Source organism: Symphalangus syndactylus, chromosome 10, assembly GCF_028878055.3.
Source record: "Symphalangus syndactylus isolate Jambi chromosome 10, NHGRI_mSymSyn1-v2.1_pri, whole genome shotgun sequence".
NCBI classification, from domain to species: domain Eukaryota; kingdom Metazoa; phylum Chordata; class Mammalia; order Primates; family Hylobatidae; genus Symphalangus; species Symphalangus syndactylus.
Genome location: NC_072432.2, coordinates 106,247,318 through 106,267,663, shown reverse-complemented (window position 1 = coordinate 106,267,663; position 20,346 = coordinate 106,247,318). Strand labels below are relative to the sequence as shown.

General features: G+C 39.9%; 1 protein-coding gene and 1 long non-coding RNA gene across 6 annotated transcripts in view; one reads left to right on the top strand and one right to left on the bottom strand.

The window, feature by feature from the left end:
- Positions 1-20,346, bottom strand: part of LOC129491307 (uncharacterized) — a 52,761-nt gene that overhangs the window by 3,755 nt on the left and 28,660 nt on the right. The gene's annotated exons all lie outside the window — the stretch shown is intronic.
- The window catches only part of ACP3 (acid phosphatase 3), a 45,654-nt gene that overhangs the window by 13,014 nt on the left and 12,294 nt on the right, over positions 1-20,346 (top strand). The window contains exons 5-9 of one of the 2 annotated variants that reach the window (XM_055295428.1): positions 2,080-2,178; positions 7,164-7,256; positions 9,523-9,655; positions 14,375-14,457; positions 17,167-17,270. In XM_055295428.1, the coding sequence (XP_055151403.1) occupies positions 2,080-2,178; positions 7,164-7,256; positions 9,523-9,655; positions 14,375-14,457; positions 17,167-17,270 (512 nt within the window). The remainder of the gene's footprint in view (positions 1-2,079; positions 2,179-7,163; positions 7,257-9,522; positions 9,656-14,374; positions 14,458-17,166; positions 17,271-20,346) is intronic. The other variant, XM_055295429.2, reaches the window with a different exon arrangement.

Sequence of the window (20,346 nt, the reverse complement as noted above, 5' to 3'; positions counted from 1 at the left end):
TGAGATGGTAAAAGATGTTAGAGGAAGAGAAGCAAGGTGAGACAAGGTGACACACAGAATCAGAAATGATGGACAGGAAGCAACTTTTAAAATAAATGTTTTCTGAGTAGCTACTAATATGCCAAGCCCTGTGCTGGGCATTGACATTGCAGCAGTGAACAAAACAGACACAATCCTGGCTCTCATCAAGTTTATATTTTATAGGAAATAGATGATAAAGAAGTAAATAAAATAATGTCAGATGACGATGAGTTCCTGGAAAGAAATGAAACAGGTTAATATGATAGAGACTGGCACAGGATAGCTAGAAGAGGGGTAGAAGTCAATTGGGGAGTGTTCAAGGCAGGAAACAGTTTTATGCAGAGCTCCTAAGCCATTGCCTTCCGGGACAGCAAGAAGGCCCACAGTGTTGCTGGAGAGGAGTGACAAGGGACAGTAATGGGAAAAGAGGGCAGTGCAGTTCCTGGACCAAGTCATGCGAACTCTTGATGTAGTCTGTGTAGTGGTGAGTTTTGATTTTATTTTAGGTAAAATGGAAAGCCAATGAAGGTCATGAACCACAAAATGACATGATCTGATCGATACTTTCAAAAGATTCATGCTTAAAAAATAATAATAGGCCGGGCGCGGTGGCTCACGCCTGTAATCCCAGCACTTTGGGAGGCCGAGGCGGGTGGATCACGAGGTCAGGAGATCAAGACCATCCTGGCTAACACAGTGAAAACCCTGTCTCTACTAAAAATACAAAAAATTAGCTGGGCGTGGTGGCGGGCGCCTGTAGTCCCAGCTGCTCAGGAGGCTGAGGCAGGAGAATGGCGTGAACCCGGGAGGCAGAACTTCAGTGAGCCGAGATCGCGCCACTGCACTCCAGCCTGGGTGACAGAGCAAGACTCTGTCTCAAAAAAATAAAAAATAAAAATAATAATAATAAAAGGTATTAGTGTATCTGCTGTGTGGAGAATGAATTAGGATGGCTGAAAGAGTGAACACTGATTTACCAAATAGGAAGCTGTCACAGTAGTTGAAACACAAGTTATGGTGGCTAGGACTGGTAGGGGACTATGAAGATAAAGAAAAGAGGTCTATTTTGGAATAGAAGGGGATATGTTTTGAAAATAGAGAAACAAAAGTGACTATGAAGTAGGTTGATAAATTCTGCCACTAGCAAATGCAGGGAAAATTACAAAGAGGGAATGGTTAAAAATGAAGTTGAATTCATTTTAATATGATAGAGGCTGGGGAAGGATGGCTAGAAGAGGAGTGGAAGTCAGTCGGGGAGTGTTCAAGGCAGGGAACAGTTTTACACAGAGATCCTAAGCCTGTGCCTTCAGGGACAGCAAGAAGGCCCTTGTAACATGTACAAGTTTAGCCTTGTACACGTTAAATTAGAGGAAAAAGAAAAACATCCAAATTAGTGATTTCTACCAAGGGCTAGAAATACAGGACTAGTCACAGATGGAAAGTAAGGGCAACAAAATAAACTTGAGAGCCACAAACCTGTGGCTGACAGTTAAAATTACAAAACACTGGCAAAATTTAATTAATTTTAGGAAGATCACTTTGTCCTCGCAACAGGTTTTTGAAGCATATTTTTCTAAGTATTTAATATATACTCTTAGCAGTCTGCAAATTTGCAAAAACTGAAGTTAATGAGTGGTTAATTGACTTAAGATTTTTTCCAGAATCAAATTCCTTTCTCCATACATACATGCGTTGGGGTGTGTGTGTGTGTGTGTGTGTGTGTGTGTACAGATGTGCACCTACTGCAAGAAACGAAAGGGATTGGGAAGGAAGCAAGATAACAGTTATTCACATGGAAGATCGACAAGTGTAAATATTTACCACCAACAGCACAGTTATATTACGGCAAGTTTATGAAAGAAAAAAAGGATTTTCAATTCTGAATCCATATCCTACCATTCTTTCTCCCCAATTTTGGAATTTCCACTCAGCTCAAAACACATTTGAATCTTTTATTAAGGTTGCTTTGAACCTAATGAGGCTTAAAATATTGCTGCAGCATACTTGGAAAAGTTCTTCTGACTCATAACAGTTTTATGATTTTTCTCTTATCCTCAGTTGCTATACCTGCCTTTCAGGAACTGCCCTCGTTTTCAAGAACTTGAGAGTGAGACTTTGAAGTCAGAGGAATTCCAGAAGAGGCTGCACCCTTATAAGGTTAAAAGCTAGTTTTGTTTAGTGGTACTTGTTAGTTTGTTAGCGGTACTTGAGTGTGAGGGCCAAGACACAAGATGAAGCTTTGGCTTCTTAAAAAGATGGGACGAATGCATCTGTCAGTGGCTGGTTATAGCAATGGGTTAGAATATTTAATGAGAGAGGTCATCACTCCTGCTTCCCTTCCCGGTACAGGGGTCACAAGCCAATAGACAAGCCAGTCCTTTTGAATCCTTTACTCATGGCCTTGAGAGGAACCAGGTGTGAGTAAATGGCTGGATGAGAATAAATACAACTCTAAAATCACCTGCCTTATTCAGGCTGAGGGGCTGGGATTATTGTCTTCATATACAAAGGATAGTCTTTTTTTTGTTTCTATTTTGCAAAATACCCATTTCCAGCACAATACAAAAGGTAGATATAATGCTGTGTATTTTTTAGATAATCTTTTGAATGAATAATACATTCATACTGCCCAAAAATTAGAAAATATGAAAAGGAATACAGTGGAAGTCTCCATGACCCCACAGGTAACCACTAGCATTATTTTCTAGTATTTTATGTATTTATTTTATGCAGTCTTTTATGTATTTTATGTAGTCTTTTACATATTTTATGTAGTATTTTGTGCAGTCTTCCAATTTCCTTATGCATATACAAACATAAAAATATATTCTGATAGTTTCTCCTTTTGTTACACGAAAATGGTATACATAGGGTTGGGCACCTTGGTTTTGTTTTGTTTTTTTTTTTCCATTTAAGAAAATATATTGGAAATATTTCTATATCTGTATGTAAAGAGTTTCCTCCTTTTCTTTTTTTTCCTTTTTTTTTAACAAATGTGTGATATTTATATTTATGTCATAATTTATTTAACCAGCCCCTATTGATAGGAATATGGGTATTTTTCAATCTTTCATTTTTACAAACAGCATGTATGAATAACTTGTGCATCTAAATAGTTTCACAAGAATACCTGTGGGATAATATCCTAGAAGTAGACATTCTGGGTTAATTTGAAATATTATTAATTTACCCTCCAAAGAGGTTTTACTACTTTCTACTTCTATCAGCACTGCATGCAAGTGCCCATTTCTCCGCAACTTTGCCAACAGTATGTGGACCACTCTGGGGATATTTGTCAGTCTGGTAAGTGGAAAATAATATCACTAGAAGCATCCATCCCCTCTAAAATTAGGAATAACACAAGGAAACTCACTATTATAACTACTGTACAACATCGTGCTATAGTACTTTTTTTCTTGTGATAAGTGAGTTTGGGTATCTTCATCTAGTTAAATGCCATTTTTTGGGTTTTTTTTTGGTGTTATATTTCTTTTTTAACTTTTATTTTAAGTTCAGGGGTACAAGTGCAGGTTTGTTATATAGGTAAACATGTGTCATGGGGGTTTGTTGTACAGATGATTTCATCACCCAGGTATAAAGCCTAGTACTCATTGGTTATTTTTCCTGACCCTTTCCCTCCTCCCACCCTTCACCTTCCGAGAGGCCCCAGTTTGTCTTGTTCCCCTTTATATGTCTATGTGTTCTCATCAGTTAAATGCCATTTATATTTCCTTTTATATCAATATCCCTTGACTATTTTTCTTTTGGATGATTGATTTTCCTTTTACTGTAAGTTTTTAGAAGCTTTTTTCTATATATTTTAACATTTCTGTCTGTGATATTTTGTGTGTGAAGAAAACACACTCAATGTGCTTTTTCCTATTTTTCTCACTTGACAACACCAATCAACACAGACAGAAGACTTCTGTGACCAAATATGGGGGATCTCTCCGCAAGAAAAGGCAGCCCGTTCTGTAGTGGACACCAGCTGGGTGGCCTCCAATTCAGTTTTGACACCATCTATCTGGAGATAGCATCAGATCCTACAGGTTGAGGACTCAGGCCCCAAAACTGGCCGCCCCCAACCCGCCACCTCAGACATAGGTGAAAGTCCAGACCTACAAACTTCTGACAGACTGGCTTTAAGTTGGAATTCCCACAACTTCCTCTTTGCGTTCGATCAGTTTGCAGGCGCAGCTCACAGAACTCAGGGAAACACAGTTACTGGTTATTACAAAGGATATTACAAAAGATATAAGGAAAAGGTCAAGGAGCTTGCCTACCTTCTTCAGGACCACCTGAAGGAACCTCTATGTGTTCAGCTGCCTGAAGGCTCTCTGAACCCTCTCCTTTTGGGCTTTTTATGGAGATTTCATTGCATAGGCATGATTGATTAAGCCGTAGGCTATTGGCTATCAACTTAAATTTTAACTCCCTCCCCTCCCCAGAGGTTCTGAAGTAGGGCTGAAAGTCCCAGTGCTCTAATCCTGCCTTGGCTTTCTGGTGACCAGCCCCCATCCTGAAGCTGGCCAGGGACTGCCAGCCATCAATCAATCATTAGCATGCAAAAAGACATACTTTGGAGACTCCAAGGATTTTAGGAATTCTATGGCAGAAAATGGAGATGAAGACCAAATATAAGGCCAGGCACGGTGGCTTACACTTGTAATCCCAACACTTTGGGAGGCCAAGGTGGGTGGATCACCTGAGGTCAGGAGTTCGAGACTAGCCTGGCCAACTTAGTGAAACCCTGTCTCTACTAAAAATACAAAAAATTAGCCAGGCGTGGTGGCAGGCGCCTATAATCCCAGCTACTCGGGAGGCTGAGGCAAGAGAATCACTTGAACCCAGGAGGCGGAGGTTGCAGTGAGCCGAGATGGCGCCACTGCATTCCAACCTGGGCAACAAGAATGAAATTCCATCTCAAAAAAAAAAAAAAGAAATACCAAATACATATTTCACAATATCACAGACAATGAATGGCATTTTTAAAAAAAAGTTTGTCTATTAACTGCTTACCGTGTTCTTGCCATGCAGGTTCTGTATCGATGTATTCTTATATGGCTTCTATATTTTGAGTCATGTTTAGAAAGCTTTCCCCACTCCTAGGTTATAAAGGAAGTCTGCAATGCTTTCTTCTAATTCCACTCTAGCTTCATTTCTCATTTATATATTGAATTCATTTACAGTTCATACTGGTAGGAGGTATGAAGTATGTATCCTGTTTAAGTTTTTTCCTGGAAGATTATCTAATTGCCCCATCATTATTTATTGAATAGTTCATTTTTTTCTACTTATTTAAGCTATTATATATTAAAATTCCCATAGGCGTGTGGTCTATTTATGTAATTTTTATTCTGTTTAATTTTTTATTAGCCAAAACTTGGGTTTTAACTATTAAGACTTTATAGTATGCTTTAATATCTAAAGGGCTAGTCATCCCTCATTGCTTTTTCTGAGTTTCCATGGCTATGTTTTAATTTTCTTTGTGAACTTTAGTGTCAGCTTGTCTAGTTCCAAAGTATTTTTTAATTTTTAGTATTTTCATTAGGATCATATTAAATTTATTTAACTTAGGGAGAATTTGCAACTTTTCACTGTCAAATCTTTCTTTCTAAGAATATGGTACATGTTCCTACTTGTTTTATCTTAAAGATTATTTTAGGGTTTTCTTCATATAGGGTCTTTACATTTTTTGTTAAGTTTGTTTCAGGTTTACAGTATCTCCAGTTTTCAAAAATGTGCACCTCTGATTTCTTCCTTTTGCCTATTTGCACTGGCCACTACTTACAGTATAATGTTATATGCAGTGTTGGTAGTGGGTATTCTTGTCTTATTTCTGATTTTAGCGGAGTTTTCCTAATAAGCATACAGGCTTTTGAACCAAAATAGACATATTTTTATCAAATTAAGGAAATATCCACCTTTCTTATTTTCTTGAGTGCATTTGTTTAAATCAATATTAGTTGTTTAATCTCCTGAATGATTGTTTTAACTTTTTTTAATATAATCAAATTATTTTTCCCCTTGGATTAATTACAATGATTGATTACATTCATAGATTTACCAATGTTGAACAATCTTTACATTTCTCAAATCAAACCCATTTCCTTTTATGTGACATTGAATTACTTCCTATTATTTTGCTTACACTTTTCACATTGATATTTACAAGTGGCATTGAACTAATCGTTTTATTTTGGGGGCAATCTTTGTCAGTATCACTGTTAACACTTAATTCATAAGAAGTTCTTGAAAGTTTTCTTTCATCTTCTATGCTCCAGAACAGTTAAAATAGCATTAGAATAGTTTACTCTTGAAAAGCTTGGTAGAATTCCTCTATGATAGCCATCTGGCCCTGGAGCTTTTATGTTTGAGAAGACGGCAGTAGGAGCTCTTTAACAATAATTTCTATTTATTTTATGAAAATCTATTGGGGTTAATATTGGCAAATTGTAGTTCCCTAGAAATTTCACCCATCAGACAGACAGTATCTTCCAAAAGGCTTCCCAGAAATGGCTGCCAATTTCAGCAGTCAGATAGCTGAACTTTGGGTCTCATTATTGCGACAATCCAAGAAACATACAGAACCTAGCGAAAGATTTGCATTCCATCCAAGTTTTATTATGTATAGCCAAAGATCAAGTCCTATTTCTGTTGCATTTTCCTGGATGCTTTGGCCTGAAATATGCTTTTCCTTTCTCGCCTGGGACATATTTACGCGTGAGTTATACTTTACCCAATTCCGGCACAAACCAGGAACATGTGGCAGTCAGCCAACATCTATCTACATTTTAAATGTAATAATAAGGAATAATCAATTCGTGTTTGTAAAATTCTTTGGAATGGCATTATCGTAACCAGTATTACTGGTGCATTTTTCTTTGAAGAACAGCGGTTCTCAACAGGGGCACATTTGCCTCACAACGAACATTTGGCAATGTCTGGAGACATTCTGGGTTATACAAGTAGGAGATTAGGAATGCTACTGGCATCTATTGGGCAGAGGCCAGGATACTGTGAAACATCCTATAATGCACAGGACAGCTCCCCACAACAAAGAATTGTCCAGCCCAAAATATCAATAGTGCTGAAGCTGAGAAACCTGTGTAGGAATTTTTCTTTCTCTGTTTGTGTTTCAGGATTTTATAGCTACCTTGGGAAAACTTTCAGGACTCCATGGCCAGGACCTTTTTGGAATTTGGAGTAAAGTCTATGACCCTTTATATTGTGAGGTAAAAGAAAAAAAATCACAAGTTAACTTGCAATCTGATTTTATGACTTAGGCTTATTTTGAAATAGATGAATATCTTTTCTTTCACTTCTTTATGAATGTATTACTTATACTTCTTTTGACATTGAAACGTAATTCACAACTTCCTTATATTAACTTGAAAATGCTGACTTCTCTTTTCTCTCTATTATTATTTATGTTTTTGCCCTTTAGAAAATTACAAGCAAAATTGCTTTTCTTCTGTGAGTTTCCACTTTAGTTTTTTTCCCCCCTTGGATTCAGTAGGATCTTATTTATTTTGCAGCCACTCAAAAATGCTGGGTTCCTGTCCTGGGTCTTAATGAAAAAACAATGTTGTTATAAAGAAAGAGGGAAAAATTACCTGATTTCCGAATGTAGAAATAAACAAGCAAAATATAAGCCAGGCTATTTATATTTGCTTATCAAGAAAGAACCTCTTTCTTGCTTTGCGGTGCATTTGATATATCCTTTGTGGCCAGATAAATGATGATTGCTTTTCAAGGTTACATGGTGTTTCTCACTCACCATGCTCCACCTTCTTGCCAAAAGGAGTACTCGCTATTCCTGTTTTCCCAACTAGCTCACTAAATACGGGGCAAGATTCTGACCACCCACCTAATTCATATTGACTTCTAACTTTGAGGTCATCGTGAGAGTCTGGAGGGTAGCAATTACTTCCGTAGTTCTACCTTAATAACAGGTGACACAGTTTGCCTCCATCCATCCTAGAGTTAATTGACCCAATCACATGCTACTTTCCCAGTATTTTCACTTTATCATCAGCATCTGTTTCAGTGAAAATTCATTAGCCTTGTAAAAGACTCTTCAGTGAAAACAAGAGCCCCAGTTTTCATTCCAGGCTTGATTTTTTTTTTCTTCCGTACTACAGTTTGATCTGAGCTATTCCAAAATGTGGTCATGTCATGTGATATCTTTTCCAAATCTCTCTCACTTATTTCCTCTGTAGGTCACTCCACTTTGGTGTCCTCTTTCACGAACTCACTTTCTCTCTCTCTTAATCCTGCCTTTGAAACTGGGGGACTCCTAATCAACTCTTCCTAACGGGTAATAAATATTGGCACAAGGTCTCTACCTGCCCTGCTTGTACTTATTCATTCATTTAACACATATTTACCAAGTATCTACTGTGTGCAAGGTGCAGGCTTTCCTCAAGAGTCAGTGAACTACAGCCAGGTGTGGTGGCTCCTGCCTGTAATCCCAGCACTTCTGGGAGGCTGAGATGGGAGGATCATTTGAGGCTAGAAGTTCAAGATGAGCTTGGATAGCATAATGAGGCCCTATCTCTACAAAACACTTTTAAAAATTAGCCACGTGTGGCCAGGTGCAGTGGCTCATGCCTATAAGCCCAGCACTTTGGGCTGAGGTGGGCAGATTGCCTGAGCTCAGGAGTTCGAGACCAGCCTGGCCAACATGGCGAAATCTCATCTCTACTAAAAATACAAAAATTAGCTGGGTGTGGTGGCGCATGCCTGTAATCCCAGCTACTTGGGAGGCTGAGGCAAGAGAATCGCTTGAACCCAGGAAATGGAGGTTGCAGTGAGCCAAAATCATGCCACTGCACTCCAGGCTGGGTGACAGAGCAAGACTCTGTCTCAAAAAAAAAAAAAAAAGCGCAATGTGTGGTGGCATGCACCTATAGTCCCAACTACTCAGGAGGCTGAGGTGAGAGGACTGCTTGAGCCCTGGAGTTTGAGGTTACAGTGAGCTGTGATGGCCACTGCATTCCAGCCTTGGTGACAGAGCAAGACCCTGTCTCTGAAAAGAAAAAAAAAAAAAGTCAGCAAACTAGAACTTGATGGGGGTAGGGGAGAACATATCACTGAAGGCTCCAGAAATATATTGCCTATCCTAACTGGCCTCTCAGGCAGCCCATTCAGCTTTTAAGGAAACATCATTTAATTCTGTCAGGTTCATAGAAAGATTTCTAACCCTTTCATAAAATAATGAGGTATTATTTCCCTACTGCACCCTTACTCTGCAAAATATGAGCCACCCACTGATCCAGAGTTAAACCAAAAGCTATGGACTGGGTAGGGATGGGTAAATTCATTTATATAAGCTTCTCTTCTGAAAGTCAATACCACTACTTATCACAATATGAAGTTCTCTTAGAAAGAAACGGCAGGACAAGAAAGTCTGGCCCTACTAGTTCTTGTGAGGCGAAAAAGGATAAGTCAACAAAGAGGACAGTCATATAAATACACATACATTTTTCTTTGCTACAGAGTGTTCACAATTTCACTTTACCCTCCTGGGCCACTGAGGACACCATGACTAAGTTGAGAGAATTGTCAGAATTGTCCCTCCTGTCCCTCTATGGAATTCACAAGCAGAAAGAGAAATCTAGGCTCCAAGGGGGTAAGTATTAAAAAATGAGAGGAGCATATTGGATTTGTGGTTGAACGATCCGGGTGTGAGTCGTTCCCTCCACTAATCAACTGTGTGATCTCAAACAGTTCACTTAATCACTCTTGCACCAGCTTCCATTCTGCAAAATGGGGATATTAATGATTCCTACTTCACAGACAGTGAGTATTAAAATGAATGTACACATTCAAAGGGCTTAGAACAAACAGTACCTGGTACATAATACTCTGTCAATAAATGTCATATGTTAGTATAATCATAACTATTACTCAGGCCCTTAGTTTTCTATCTGGAAAATGAAAGCCAAAGCTAAATGACCCTTTCCATCCCCTCCAGATAAAAATTCAAGGATCTGTATCTGAGCCACATGAAAATGAATTGTGTCTTGTGGCCTATATGATGAATTTTTCAAGTGGGAGGTATGACAAAAGTGGCCTGTTTTCCTGAAACCCTGAGTGGTAGTCATTGTGAAAGCTGATAAAATATATTTTTCAGGCTAATTGTTATATTTTTCAGACCAATTATGCACTGTTAAAATATGTTGCAATTGACAAGTTTATAACACAGCTTGAAATTTTTCATTGACATTGAAAGCTGTTGAGATTTATTTATCAGTGATGCCTCTTCTTGGTTAGAACTGGCTCTTCGTAGCACAGGACACCCTGCCATATGAAGGCAGACCCAGGCAAGAGGATGCTGGATTCTTGTAATCAGGATAAGTGGATGGAAGAAAAAAGTCAGGACTAGCAAAGACAAGGACAGATGTTGGGGCCTATGAGAGAAACTGGATGGGCAGGCCAAGATACCAAATGGGGTGTCAAACTCAGATGTGGTTATCGTAGGTATTAAAACTACATTTTAAGATTAATACAATCACATCATGATTCCAGCCATTGACAGACACTATTCACCACAGCATCAGGACAAGTCCATCAAAATCCCAACAGAATGCATAGAGGCAAAGCATATTAGGGCTGGACCAGACTGGGAGGTTGTTCACTGAGGCTACTTAACTAGGGAAAAAATGCAAATCACTGACCAGAAAAGGAATCAACTATAGCTAGAAAAGCGGGGCTGCACACCAGGTATAAAGAGTGAGGCAAGCTGTAACCAGGGGAATGAGGTATGAAACCAGGATGGTCAGGAGCAAATTCATGTGAGATGAATAAAGTAGGCTGGGGCAAAAAATTTAGGACAGTGGCCGTTAACGACATGAGGATGTTGTAGACCTGCTATTACAGAAATCCTGATTGCCTGGCACAGAGACAGATTTGGTAGAAATACGCAAGTCCTTACTTCACATTAAACACATGAGCAACAAGATCCAGCCTTGAGGAAGGGAGAGTCTCCAGAGAGGAGTCTTAGATGGAACCTGGAGTGCTGGAAAAAAATTACCAGGCAGGATACAGACTGTGTGTATGGGCAGAACCCAGGAAGAAGCTCAATCTTAAGTGCTTAACAACAAAAGATGTAGAGGGTGCCTTGGAAGCCACATAAGCACTCAGCCTCATTTCTGGCCCACCCGGTGCCAGTAGTGTGACTCAGTCGCAAGGCCCATCAAATGGTGGAAGTGGGACTCTTGATTTATTTCCCCCAACCTAGTTATGGTGGATTCAGGCATCTAGTTGCTCACGACTCAAAGTGCAGTCTACTTTTCAGCATTGGCATCAACTACCACCTGCCTAGAAACACAGGTGCCACTCCCAAACAAGTTGAATCAGGATCTGCATTTGAATAAAATCCCAACATGCTTTATACCAGATGGAAGTTGACAGTAGTCTAATAGTAGATGTAGGGATGTGTATATATAAGAAATGGAGTTGCTCCACTTTCCTCATGTTTCCTCTTTTATGTCCCTTGCCTACTAGAAGATTACATTCGGGAGAAGCCACTTCCCCCCCTGGATCTCTGTTTCACTACCTATGAGGATATTAAACTAAACTCTGTCTATAAGAGTCCTTCTCTGAGATGTTCTCTGATCTTGGATTCTAAAGGCTGGCACTTGTATGAAACCAGCTGTCCTGCTTTCTGGAAAAAGTCCAGCGCCATTGTTAAGCAGGAAAATTTCTCCTGTGTGGTTCTGCCAAAACAAAAGCTCAGACTATTATTCAGATCTGGCTGGGCAAGAGAGATTTGTCAACTGCATGTTTATTGAATGATGAAACAGCTGAACACATTCCTGCACAGAAAACACACATTGTCTAGGTGACAAAGAGTAATGTGGAAACATCAGGGCCATCTTCTGACCTTTGCTAGTTTTTTTGTTAGTTTGTTTTGTTTTTGTTTCTTTGTATTTTTTGTTTGTTTCTGTGTTTGTTTTTGAGACAGGGTCTCACTCTGTCCTCCAGGCTGGAGTGCAGCAGCATGATCATGGCTCACTGTAGCCTTGACCTCCCAGGCTCAAGCAATCCTCCCACTTCAGACTCCCAAGTAGCTGGGACTACAGGCATGCACCACCATGCCCAGCTAAATTTTTTTTTAATTTTTTGCAAAGACAGAGTCTCCTTATACTGCCCAGGCTAGTCTTGAACTCCTGGGCTCAAGCGATCCTCCACCTTGGCCTCCCAAAGTTCTGGGATTATAGGCATGAACTACTGTGCCCAGCCTAGAATTTTTATTTCATCATTTAACTTCAGGGGTGACACTGTTCAGTAAGACACACACACACGCACACACACACACACAACCAAAAAAATCCCTGGGGCAAAGTTAGGACCATATGGCTGGTCATATCAGTGAAAAGAGAGCTCTTCTTGCTCTAGGCCAGAGGTTGGCAAACTACTGCCTGTATGCCTAATCCAGCCCACTACCTGGTTTTGTAAACAAAGTTTTATTGAAATACAGCCACACTGATTCATTTATGCATTGTCTATTGCTGCTTTCATGCTACCACCGCGGAGTTGAGTAATTGCAACAGATTTTATAACCCACAAAGCCTAAGATATTTACTCTCTGGACTTTTACAGAAAAGTTTGCCAACCTCTGCTGTAGACTAGAAATGAAACAAGCAAAGTTTATGCCCTCAGATCAATGATATTTTGTCTAGTTTATGAAGATTTAATAAAGGATACAACAGATAACTTTGAAGCTAGCTTTCCACTATAGCGTGGTCTAATGATTACAAATAAAGTTTTGACACAGGACATGCTAGATTTATAGCCTTCCTTCTCTGCTTGCAAGTTGTATAATCTGATTAAGTTGCTGAGACTCTCCGAGCCTCAGTTTCCCCTACAAAACAGAATATTGATATGCCAGAGCCTGAGGATAATCATGATAGTCACCCCTAATCACTCCTGGGATAAGGGTGTAATCATACCAGAACCAAGAACTGATATATTCATGACCAAAACTGCAGCCTGACCAAAAGGCACTTGTTGACAAAGGGCAAGTTGCTGATTTCAGGTGGCTGTCATGGCTCCCAAAAGCTTGGCCACAGAGTTTAGCACCAACATGGCATGTTAATCAAGCTAAAGTCCTTAGTGCATTCCACAGGGCAACCCTCTCTGACATGGAGGGATTTAGACCTGTTAGACATGTACATTCAGATTATCCTGTTCATCCTCAAGGAATTTCCAGCCTCTTATAAAAAGAGCAGATACCTACCACCTTAATTAACCCTTTTGTATGCTTCCTGGTGTACAGACCTGTCTCTTCTTACTATTTTATGAGTTTTTGGAGGGCAGGGACCAGGTCTGATTCTCCTAGCACAGTATCTGGCGCATCATAGCTGCTCAGTATGTGTTTGTTGAGTGGACTACAGAACCTGAGATTATAGTCAATCTGTTAATATCAATGCTCTGCTCATTACAACTCACACACACACACACACACACCCTAACACACCCTACTGGTCATTCTCAGCCAGGAGAGCACATGCAGGGTAAAGAGACCAACAGAGACACCAGATAGTTACAGACATCTCTGAAGCAACATGTCCTTAAAACAGGATTTGTTTTGGCACCACAAGGTACCCCACAGCCCTCAATGCCTAGAAATAGGATAAATACCGCAAGCTCTGTATCTGCCTTTTACCACCTCAGGAGCAACAGCAGTTAGGTGTTCAGATGTGAAGTGTGAAGAGCAAAAGTTTCCTCTACTGAAGACAGACAGAAACTCAGATGAAAGCTAAAGATGCTGGCTGTCCTCCCATTAGTGACACCTAGGGTAACCTGGAGAAATGGTCCACAGAGAATAGTCCATGATCTGTACAGACATCCAGAGAGCTGCTTTCTCCCATGGCCTCCCACAGGTCTGACTGCCAGAGAGTCGAAGCAAGAGGGGTGAAAACAGAGGAGTACCTGCTGTGCTGTCATTTCAGGTCGTCTCTGGAGAAGAACATGGGCTAAGAATTATCTTTCATGATCTGAAAAAGCTGTCTGAAGTTCCTTCCAAGCTTATCAGCCTCCTAACCTGAGCTTTAACAAAACCCGGTGTGGTAAAGTCCTAGTGTGCCAATCCAGCTTTCCTTACCTGGCTCTGTGAGTCACTTAATATCTCTGGACTTAAGATTCCTTACCTAAAAATGAGGGTTGAGATGTAGGATTCAGTTAAAAACAAAAAAAGTGTGTAAATCACATTACCTAGCACAGAGCAGATGCTCAATAAAATTGTATCTTTGCCCCTCTTCTTAAGTCACGGCAGGGAGAGTCCACAACTATGAATAGAAGCTTATGTTTGGTTCAGTTTGGTTATTGATTCATCTCCTTTAAGGTGTCCTGGTCAATGAAATCCTCAATCACATGAAGACAGCAACTCAGATGCCAAGCTACAAAAAACTTATCATGTATTCTGCGGTAAGTATTTTCATCTTCATTTAACATATTTGTTCAAGTGTGTGATCTCTTGAAGCACAGGATCTCATCTTTTTTTTATCTTCATTTTCCCTTCTCCTTATACATGGTAGGCACTTGCACAAAGCTTTTAGAATTAAATGCATCGTTCTGTCCTTTAAGGGATTTATAGTCTAAACTAACAAGAAGACAAACATAAACACTATACAAAATGGGATGGAAATGCCATGCAGGCAGGTGCTTTGGCACCTCAGAAAAACTAGCCATCCCTTCTGTTCCAAGAGGGTGGAGAAGAGAAGCAGAAAGGCTTCCTAGACAAGGCAGCACATCCAACACATCAAGATGAAAGGGGTTAGTAAGTGCTCCTCACTAGTGTGTAAGACAAATAAAGTAAATTATTAGGACAAAGGTGGAAGGCCAGGTATGGTGTGTGGAAAAGGTGGTACCAAATTAGTGGATGTTAACCGTGCTGCTCAATATGGAACCTAGTAGCCACAAGTAGCTGCTTACATTTAAATTAATTATGATTAAGTAGAATGAAAAATTAAGTCCCTCAGTTGTATTAGCCACATTTCAGGTGTTCAATAGCCATATATAGCCAGTGGCTACTGAATTGGAGAGCACAGATATACAACATTTCCATCATCACGGAAGGTTTTTTAGACAGCCCTGATACAGAATGTCAGAAGTTTATGCTAGATGGCGGCTGAAGGGCCATCTTGTCCTGCTGCTTCTTTGTTTAATTGCAGAAAGAAGCAAGGAAGCAAGGGAGAACCCCCCTGTCAGTGTTTGCTCAGGGAAGGCAAGGCAGGGGTGACAGGAAAGGAGCAGCATTTTGGAAATTAATTACTTTATAGAATGACTGGATGTTGGGAACAGGATATGGTGTAGAAAGCTTTTGTGATAGTCTAGAAAAATGGGGATATGGCCTAAAATTAGGGCAGCGGCAGGAGAGGAAAAGAAGTGAGCCAGGTTACAAGAATAGCTGAGTGTGCATTCTCAGTGATGAATCGGAAGTGGGTGGAAGCCAATGATGTGGAAGGTGAAGCCCCAGATGAAGTCAAGTTTGCAGTTCCCAGTGGCAGGAAGGAGGTGGTCTTGGGCCAGGTAAATGTACTGATTAGACAATGGGTTTGAAATGCCACAGGGGCATCCCAGCAGAAAACTTCAGACGGCAAAGAGAATAGAAGGAAGAAAGGGAAGAAGGACTGCAACTCAAAGTTGGAGCTACATTTGGGAGTAGAAAGAAAAGAGAGCAAGAGATCTTAGAAGAGGCTTTCATCTTGGAGAAGCCAGGGAGAGAACAGTCTGAGAAGCCAGGGAGAGACACAGTGTTGGGGGAAAATTCTGCAATTGTATTATACATTCAAATAGCTGCCCATGGAGTCTGGGATGAGCAGGGAAACAGGACATAGCACGCGCTGACTCCTTTCACTCACGTCTCCATGACAAAAGGGTTCTCAGCTGTGGCTGGAGAAAGAAAGTCATGTTTTCATTCATGCAAGAAGGTGAAAGAGGTGACTGAAGATACCAGGAAGTTTGTTTATTATCAGGAGCCCTAAATGGTATAGACTAGGGAAGTAGCCCTGGGCAGGAGCAGAGTGCTTCCTGGAGAGAGATAGGCCTGAAATTACTCATTTCTGCCAATTTTTGTAGTGTCTAATCTGATTTCTAGTTTTAACTTGTGGTGTGACTTCCAGCATGTCATATCCGTAGCTCCTTTTTTTCTCTATTAGATTACTTCTAACCCCTTTTGAATATGTGCACGCTGCCATACAGTTTAGGCAGCCAAATGTTATCCCAGTTTTGTAGATATGGAAGTTGAGGACTGCCTAAGATTAGATAGCTAATCAGTAGCAGAAAGGGGGTTGAAAACCACTCCCCTATACCTTCCAGCCACTCTGGGGTAAACATTTAGCTTTACAATTATTTTTAAACTGCACCCTATACTTCCTTGCATTTTCTCTTCCCTAAACATTTAAACCTCATATATTCTTCCACAACTTTAAATCACAGATGATGCTAATCTATAGAAAAATATAATCTAGCATTAATGTGTTTCAAAATATTTCAAAAAGGCACAGCACTTAAGGAGACTTGATTCAAATTTACTTTCTTCCATTTGGAGTTATATGACATTAAGCAAGTTGCTTAATTTCCCTGGGTCTCAATTTCTTCGTCTTTTATTATTATTTTTAAAATTATTTTATTTTATCGAGATAGAGTCCCATTCTGTTGCCTTCTGAGTGCAGTGGCGTGATCTTGGCTCACTGCAACCTCTGCCTCCTGGGTTCAAGCAATTCTCCTGCCTCAGCCTCCCAAGTAGCTGGATTTACAGGCCCATGCCACCACACCCAGCTTTTTTTTTTTTTTTTTTTAGTAGAGATGGGGTTTCACCATGTTGGTCATGCTGTTCTCGAACTCCTGACCTCAAGTGATCCGCCTGCCTCGGGCTCCCAAAGTGCTGGGATTATAGGCATGAGCCATGCCAATTTCTTCATTTTTTAAATAGAAATGATGATACATATCTAAATCATACTGCCTAGCACACCACTAATGCTCAACCAAAATCTTTCCTTCTCTACTTATTAAGTCATTGTGGGCGCATCGGAAATTTAATTGAATCAGAAGCCATCATGGTTCTTTACAAGTGCTTCATACCTATTGAACGTGAATCTGAACAGGCGATAAAATTGATTTCAATCTCTGTAGCATGACACTACTGTGAGTGGCCTACAGATGGCGCTAGATGTTTACAACGGACTCCTTCCTCCCTACGCTTCTTGCCACTTGGTGGAACTGTACTTTGAGAAGGGGTAAGTGACTAAGTGCTTTTCAAAATCCGTATCACTGGACCTTGGGTTTCATTATTATTATTTTGGGTTAAGGGTTGTGTGCCTGTTTGTCTTTGATTTGGTTTTATATTCAGAGGGAAGAATGGTGGTAACAAGATCTTTGCTAGTTATGTCTCTTTTTTCTTTTTCATGAAGACTTTTATTGGAAAATAATATACACAGTAGATGAAAAAATTGGGAAATAGCCTATGTAACAGAAATTACATTTTAAAAAAAATTAAGGTATTCTAAGAAGTAGGTATGTATTGTATATATACTTGGAAGAGAAAAATTTCTTGATGGTTATATAATAATATTTTTTCAATTAAAGAATTCAAAGATATTCATTCAGCTTCTGATGATTCATATCCACAAGTCAAGATTCTTAAAGTACAATTTCTAACTGGTGTCTACCTCTTTGTGACCTGGTGTGGCCCTCCCCAGGTGACCACGGCTTAGCTTGAACCTATTAGAAGGGTCAAAGTTAGCGTAGCCAAATGTCCCAGTTCACCAGAATTGACCCATGAAATCTGGTGTTCTCAGAACGTGTGAATTTCATTGTTAAAACCAGGAATGTCCTGGAAAAACTGGGTAAGAATTGATTATCACAGCCAAGGTCATACCAAAAATATTTATCTGCTGTGACAATGACATTCTCATTGGGAGGAGAAGAAGGAGGTGTTTGGAACAAGTCACTATACTTCATGGGATATTATTAGTGAAATAAGAGCAAGGAAAGGGCTGAGTTAAGGCAGTGACCCCAGAGTTTGTTTCAGGATTAGTCAGGGAGATCTATTTTGCCCTTCCCTCAAGGCATTCACAATAGCTGCACACCAACCTGATTGTGCAGTTACATGGGGACCTGGCTCAAAAGAGCCCATGCTTGTTTTAATGATCTGCTGTGGCCATCTTTAAATTGTAATAATGTTTAAACAATGGGCCCTGTATTTCATCTTGCAAATTTTGTAGTCTTGGATGTAGCTTTCTGGCCTCTGAATTTGTAGAGTAAGAAAACAACAGCATAGAGACTTCATTCTCAACCAGTATCTTCGCTGCTTACAAAGAAGTGAGTTCTGCACAGTTAGGGACGGGTAGATACATCCTTTATTGAACCTCTAACTGGGTGTCAGGCACAATGAACTAGAACTAAAATGTGGTCTTAGTTAACCTTGCTCTCAAATATCTAGAGTCAGAGTGGAGAGATAAGACCCACAAAATGGAGACTGGCCAAATAGAGCAGAAAATGGGAATGAAAGGACTAGAGACATAAAACCCTCTCTTGATAACAAGCCCGGCACAAGTCTGCCCATCAGAAGGCCAGCTCTGGGCACAGAGTTAATAAATCCAACCAAATTCCAGGATCAGCTTCAGTGGCAGGCACCATCTCCTTTGGGATAAGACAAGAGAAGCTACTGACTCTAGTTGTACCTCCCTGTTCTCTGGTTTCTGGACCCCAGTGGTCCAGAGCCTGCTTTCTTGGTGCACAGAAGCATTTTCTCCCACTGAATTGCCTTCTTTTACCACCCTGAGTTAAATCTATATTACGAATCAAGTATGGAGTATTTTTTCAACTGAAAGGCAGTGACATACAGAGAAAATTAACCAAGGGCCACGTAAAGGTCAAGTCCAATTTGTTGTTATATTAGGATTTTTGTTTATTGGCACTCTAGGGAAACATCAAAGGTTAAACGTGATTGCTTTTAAATTAGGAACAAGGAGGCTTCGAGTTAACAAATTCTGTCTAAAGCCTGCTTATTAGGTGATCCTGACTGTGAAGTGACCTCACATTTTCTTATGAGAAAATATGGAGAGAGACAGAAAGAGAGAATATTTTAGATTTTCAACCATCTTAAATACTTAAACTGTTCAGGTTGTAGAAAAGGTAGCTAAAAATATTCTTTAAAAGATTTAATTTTGGGTTAGATACAGAGATTTAAAATCATAGACTATATAAAATAATTCATTAAGTTAATATTGCTTTGTTTCACTTTTACATTTTATAAAATGATCTTATCTAAACTCTTTGTATGCATCTTTGGCTTGTGTCTTCACCACTAAAGCCAATTTTGAGTCTTTTAAAATTGTTTCCCAGATATATTCACTAATAAAGACAATTTTGTCTTCTATATAGATGAACCTCAGATTTCTGAATTCTTAACCCAATATCTAACAGTACACTGCAGGTGTACATTAATAGATGTGATTCACACGTGGTGATTCAGGCACCCAGGGTTCCCTCTTTGGACCTACGGTTTCAAGAGTGCTGTGCTCACTTGCAGGCAGCTTGTAGAAAGGAATGAAAGGGTAGAGGCAGCAACCTGCTTATCAACCACGTCAGCCTTTTAAAAGGGACACATATCATTTCTTCTCACTTTCTACTGGCTAAATTAGTGACTTGGTCCTACCTAGGTACAAGGGAGTCTTGGCAATGTGGTCACTTCTGAGCCATAATTCAATTCTATGGAAAGAGAATAATGGAGTTTGATGGAGTATTGGTCATCTAGGCCATATCATCTTAAGACGGAAGATGCTGTTACTGAAAAGGTTATTCCAAGATATAAGTACCCATTCATAGTACATATTAGGGAGGTTTTTGTAAGTTTTATAGACATCTTATTTTATTTTATTTTATTTTATTTTATTTTATTTTATTTTTGAGATGGAGTCTCGCTCTGTTGCCCAGGCTAGAGTGTAGTGGCGTGATCTCAGCTAACTGCAACCTCCACCTCCCAGGTTCAAGTGATTCTCCTGCCTCAGCCTCCCGAGTAGCTGGGACTATAGGCATGCGCCACCACACCCAGCTAATTTTTGTATTTTTAGTAGAGACAGAGTATTTCACTGCGTTAGCCAGGATGGTCTTCATCTCCTGACCTCGTGATCCGCCTGCCTCGGCCTCCTAAAGTGCTGGGATTACAGGCGTGAGTCACCGCACCCAGCCTTATAGACATCTTATAAGTGAATATTTGCAGTTAATATGTTTATATGGCTTTTTAAAGTGATGTTTTAAAAGGCTTGTTTATAATGACATCCAAAAGTAGTCACTGTAAGGTTACCACCA